This window comes from Arachis ipaensis, chromosome B04 (assembly GCF_000816755.2).
Source record: "Arachis ipaensis cultivar K30076 chromosome B04, Araip1.1, whole genome shotgun sequence".
NCBI classification, from domain to species: domain Eukaryota; kingdom Viridiplantae; phylum Streptophyta; class Magnoliopsida; order Fabales; family Fabaceae; genus Arachis; species Arachis ipaensis.
This window is the reverse complement of record NC_029788.2, coordinates 114,009,906-114,016,011: the sequence shown is the minus strand read 5'-3', so window position 1 is coordinate 114,016,011 and position 6,106 is coordinate 114,009,906. Positions and strand designations below refer to the sequence as shown.

The 6,106-nt window shown below is 28.7% G+C and overlaps 1 protein-coding gene across 1 annotated transcript in view; it reads right to left on the bottom strand.

Moving 5' to 3' along the window:
• Nucleotides 1-5,398, bottom strand: part of LOC107638006 (vestitone reductase-like) — a 5,958-nt gene extending 560 nt beyond the window's left edge. The window contains exons 1-4 of the mRNA XM_021122562.1: nt 5,221-5,398; nt 5,053-5,128; nt 4,425-4,968; nt 4-188 (exon numbers count right to left, since the gene is read on the bottom strand). Coding sequence (XP_020978221.1) covers nt 4-188; nt 4,425-4,968; nt 5,053-5,128; nt 5,221-5,351 — 936 coding nt within the window. The 5' untranslated portion in view covers nt 5,352-5,398. The remainder of the gene's footprint in view (nt 1-3; nt 189-4,424; nt 4,969-5,052; nt 5,129-5,220) is intronic.

Genomic DNA, 6,106 nt, shown 5'->3' with positions numbered 1-6,106 from the left:
TGCTGGTATTTCAAATTCTGGGTACATGGCTGAAAGAATTTTAGCCATTTCTTGAATATCTATGGAAAATGGTGAGCAAATATATCTCCCTTTAGGGTTAGGGTGCTCAAGCAAGAATATATGTGCTCTAACTACATCATCAACATGCGCCATGTGGAAACGTGTAATCCCAATTTTATCCTTCTTACCTGCAAATTAAATAACATTAATTAGTTTCTTTCAATAAGAACTTTGTACGTATTATAATAAGGAACTTATTAGCTTTAAGTACTATTAATTCATCTATATTTAACAAAAAATCTAAAGAACCAATTATAATATGAGTCAATTTGAATTAATTTTTTTATTTTTAATTTTAAAATTTTAAAAATTAAGATAATAATAAAAAAAATTATAATAGATTTATTTTTTAATTAATTAACTCTAGTTAGCTACCCTCTTAGTTAATTCCGTAACAAAACTCATTAATTATTAGAAAAAAAAACAGAAAAAACAGTAGTATAATATTCCATGCTTAAAATATGCTTGATTCTTAGAGAAAACTTTTGCTAGTTGTTATAAGACAAGGATTCTTAAAAGAAAGAAACAAAAAAGAAAAGGTCGAAGGGGATATAATACAAAAGGCAAAGAAAATGCCACTCTAAACCATACAAACACCACCGTAACCGAGCATATAGCAACAATGAACAGAAAAATTCAAATTAAACATAGAACCAAAAAAAAATCATCTAACCAAATAATACCATTATTGCATACCTAGCTCATAACTATAAAATACAATTACCATCATATTAAGTGTGTATTAAAATATAACTAAGACTTGATTTGGTAAAATTTTTTGAAGAGGTATTTGTATTTTTTAAAAGCACAAACTCCTTATTTTGTATTTAGTAAATCAAAATGATTATGTGCTTGTACTTACAGCTTTTAAATTAAAAAAAAGTAAAAGACTATGTGTTTGTGCTTGCAACTTTTAAAAGATCGGATAATTTTTAAAAGCACCTAAAATAGAAATTTTTAAAGTTGACTTGTATTTTTCAAAATTTAGAAGTCTAATATAACCTCATATGTTAACTAATTTTCAAATTTAATGCTTGCATTTATGTTTATTATAGTATTTTTAAATTTTAAAAACTATTTTACCAATCGCAATTGTTATTGTTTGTGTTTATTGAAAACTACTTTTAATTTCATTTACCAAACTAAATCTAAGTGATGAGCGCCATATGATGGACCTTCAATTCAAATAATTAACATCAAACTAAATTTCTAAAACAAATTAAAAAACTTCATATATATCAATAATAATATATTTTATCTATTATCTATTATTTATTATTAATCCATCAAACCACATTTTAGTATCTTTTATGGATATATACTTCATCTTCTATGATCAAAACATCGATTTGTATATACCCAAAAAATTATACTATGGCTTTTTGTAATAGTAGCTGAAGAACGAGAATTCGATGGCGATTGTAATAGTAGCATCCACCGAAGAAGAAGGAAGAGGATGAGGGTTTTAGAAGAGGTGAAGAAGAGGACGGTGGGATTAGAGAATGAGGCTCAGGTTGTTGAGTTCTTTAAGGGTTTGAAGGGAGAATGGAATAGTCAAAGGAAGAAGAAGATGACTATGGAGGCAAGTGAGCTTGGTTCTTTTTTACTGGCTGGGTGGAAGATCTTGCTCTCTCAAGAAGAGAGTCGGTCATGCTTGCATTGTTTGTCGCCGTTAATAAGGTGGTAATGGAATTTTTTTAGTGACAGGGTTGAGGTTGAAGACAGATGGTGAAAAAATTTTAGGAACTTTTTTAAAAAATCAATAAAAATATAAGATTTAAATATTTTTGTCATACACATTTTGGGTTAATGTTCAAATTCGCCTCTAAAAGATCACACGATCTTTATTTTTGTGCCCAAATAATTTTTTTAATCAAATTAGTCCCTAAAAGATAAATTATTAGTCAAATTAGTCCTTCCGTCAGTTAGATAATGACGTGTCACGTTAAGTGCTACATGGCATGATGACGTGGCACGCCACGTGGCAGGTCAGTATGCCACGTGTCACTTGACATGTAAAAAAGTTTTTTATTAGTCAAAATAGTCTTTGTAAGTTAATGTTTTGTTTGTCAATTACATTTCTATTAAAATTAGTAGTATCAAAAAATATTTCAAATTTAATATTATGAAGAAAAATTAAAAAAATATATATAAGGACTAGTTTGACTAATTTTTAAAATTTGAGGGATGAAAATGACTTACGTCTAGACTTTCAATGACTATTTTGACTAATAAAAAAATTTTTTACATGTTAAGTGACACGTGTCACTGACCTGTCACGTGGCGTGTCACGTCATCATGCCACATGGCACTTAACGTGACACGTCATCATCCAACTAACGAAAGGACTAATTTGACTAACAGTTTATCTTTCAGGAACTAATTTGATTAAAAAAAATCATTCGAGGACGAAAATAAAGATCGCGTGATCTTTCAGAGACGAATTTGAACATTAACCCTACAAACTTTATTTTTTTATAAATATAACACTAATTTTCTTTTTTTTTTATAGGTAATTTTTGTATGTCAGCATTAAGCTCATAGATATAAATAGTTATTTTTCCTATATACTATTATTAAGCTTAAAGGAAGATAAAAAAAAAATTTAAAAATGATGTTGCAAGAGAGCTAGAAAGAAAAGAAGGATCTATTATATGACACAATTTTAATGGTTAAATATTGTGTAAATTAAAATTCAAAGTAAAAGTTGAGTCTAATAATACTACTCATTTTAGTAAAAATAATTTTTTTTTATGTGGTCGACTATATAAATAATTATCTAAAATAAGTATGTAAATTGAATTACTGTAATAATATTAATAGAGGTGTTCAAAATCGATATGAATGGAATAAAATTGACCAAATAAATAAAAAAAAATTAAAAATAAAAAACTGAAAAAATTAAAAAATAACATTTTGCTATTTTTTCTGCAGTTCAATTTGGTTTTCAATTTTAACACTAAAATCCTAACCGAATCGAACTTATTCACATAAAAACCCTACCAAAATCAACACCCTAGGCCCCAAATAACCTAACGCCACCCTCTCTCACTCTGACTCTCACTCTCAGCGTAGAACTCCTTCCTCTTCCCACCTTCCACACTCCAACTTCCACTCTCTCTTATTATTTTGCTGATTGTTGTTCAATATATTTATTTTTTATTTTTTTAAAATTGTTAATAATTTTATTTTGTTGTGTTTCAGCTTATGTTTTTCAATTATTTGTTCAGTGTATTTATGGTTGATTTTTTGAAATTGCTAATAATTTTATTTTGTTGTATTTCTGCTCATCTATTCAACCTATTTTGTTTAATTTATAGATTGATAGTTATTATGAGTTCTCCGTTATTCATGAAATATGTCAAATTGAGCAATAAAAAAATAGAATGGAATAACGGGTAAAATTTCTTTGCGTTATGATTTTAGTTTATAGATTTGTTCAATAATTGATACTTTTGCTTGAACAACAACATTTTATATTGCAGGGAATTCTTTATTGTTCATGTTATTTTTGTATCTGTTGTATCTTTTTATCTCCTCATGAGATCAGATTTCTTCAGTGACGATTAACGTGAAGAGCTCATTGTTTATATATCTTCTACTTTCTCAAATTCTATTATGACAAAAGTTAATTTTAAGTCTATCTAATTTATGTAATGACATATTCCATGTAACGGAGGTAATAAAATATGTAGACTTATGATAATTATTACTGTTACTTTGCTGCATACAACATATTTAAATATATTTTTCTATGCTTTAATTTGTATTTAGCTCCCTTTTTTGTTACTGAATATCTCTTTCTCATAATCTTCTTAGTAATGTTATGTTTTAGGAGTTATTACTTTTTCTTTCCTATATTTATGTAGGTTATTTTCTAACAATTTGGCAATGATTCTTTGGTATTATCCAGCTTTGATTAGGTATGGAATATGTATTTTGACAACACAAGTTTTCTTACTATTGATGATGTATTACATGATATTGAATATTATGTTCTTTTAACATCTCTTTTATTTTCAAGATGCATTGCATTCAATTGCAAGTTGTGATTTAGAAGTGACATTTAAATATTGATGTTCTAATTGCATATAATGTATCTTGTCTCGAATTCTAAACTTTACATTTAGTTTGGTCTGAATAAATTAATTGAAAAAACCAAAATGAACCAAACTAAATCAATTTTAATTGGTATAATTTAGTTCAATTGATTTTAATATAAAAATCGAATCAAACCAAATCTAAATTATAATAAACAATTTGATCAAATAGCTTTTTCTTAAATAACCGAATTAAATGGCACCGCGAATATTCTAAGTATTAACTTATCAAAATTAGTAAGTATAAGTATTAAATATATTTACCTAACACCAGAACAAGTCCTTTCTCAACTGAATCAGGAAGCTTTGGAGAGATGAATGGTCCAACAATAAGAGGAGCAATCAAAGAGACAACTTCCAAAGCATTGTTTTCTCCAAACTGAAGCATAGCTTTCTCCGTCAATGTCTTTGAAACCGCATAGGACCAACAAAACGGCTTGAATTTCCTAAGAAACTCAACATCACTCCAACTACTCTCATCAAAACCATCCTCCTCCTCCTCCTCAGATTCTTCTTTGCAGCAAACAGCTGAGCCACTTGAAGTGTAAACCACCCTCTTCACTGTCTTTGAATTCTTGCATGCTTTTAGGATCCCTAAGGCTCCATCAATGCTTCTCTTTGTCACTGTTTCTTCGGCCTCCTTCACTGCAAAGTCTATTGGTGATGCCACGTGGAATACCCCCATGCAACCTTCAATTGCTTCGTTGAAACTCTCTGGCTTGCTTAAATCTGCATTGAACACTTTTAGCTTTTCTGATGCTTTTGATAGCTTTGTGAGGAAGCTTATGTCTCTCTTCTTTCTAATAAACTGATATTTTTAGATAAATAATTTTATGATAATATCAGATCATAAAGTACAATTATGACCAAAAAAATGAAATAAATAAAGTACAACTAGCATTGGTGCATCTGCACATATGTTGTTGCGATGGAACTGTTTCTGTTCGATCTCTTTATAAAATCTTAAACTGATGTTTGGTAATTAATTAGAGAAATTTAAATTACGATATAAATATAATATGTCATATATATATATCATGAAAATTAATTGAAAGCTTACTTACTTGGATCAAATCTAACAGTGGTGTTAACAGTGTAACCATCCTCAAGGAGTGTTTTGACGAGCCATGAACCAAGAAAACCTGTGCCTCCAGTGACACAAACTTTACCCTTATTATTTGCATGTGCCATTTGGACACTATACTCTTCCTGTGGCAGAGTCTTTAATTTGATTTCTCCTTCACTCTTTGTGCTCTATGTTAGTTGTCCTTGATGGGCACGTATTTATAGTGTGGCCTGCCGTTTAATTTGAAGTAATTGAGAATATTCTCATTTTATGTAAAAGATATAATCTTATTTTTATTAAAATTATACTCAAATAAATCTCCAATAATTTTTGCATCACAATTTCGTTTCCAATTAAATTTTATTATATTTGAGGTTCTTAAATTTATTTTTGTAAGATAAATAGTTAAATAAGTCCCTCTATTAGTCAGAATCATTAACTACTAACAGAAAAATTCTAACTACATAACTATTAAGTGAGTGACGTGGTTTGACAATGCCACATGTCAATAGCAAGACAAAGATCCATACTAAAATGTGACAAATATATTTTACTAAGAAAAATAAGCCACTAATAGGTGCCTCCCAAATAAAACCTATTTGTTTAACGATACAAATAATTAAGAGACCAATCTATATTGTAGTATATATGATTTGTTTGGATGTAATTATTTTTTAGAATAGAGTACCAATTCAACCTCTATTCATTTGTTTGAATGACAACGCGATTCATTTCTGCTCTGTTAAAGAATAACAGAAATTACTTATATGTCTCATTAAGCTATTGAGGGTAGAAAGTTAAGGTGATGATAAGGTAGATATTAGATGTTCACGTAACTTGTTAAAAAGATCACGTGAGCAGGAACGACACCGTTTTACTA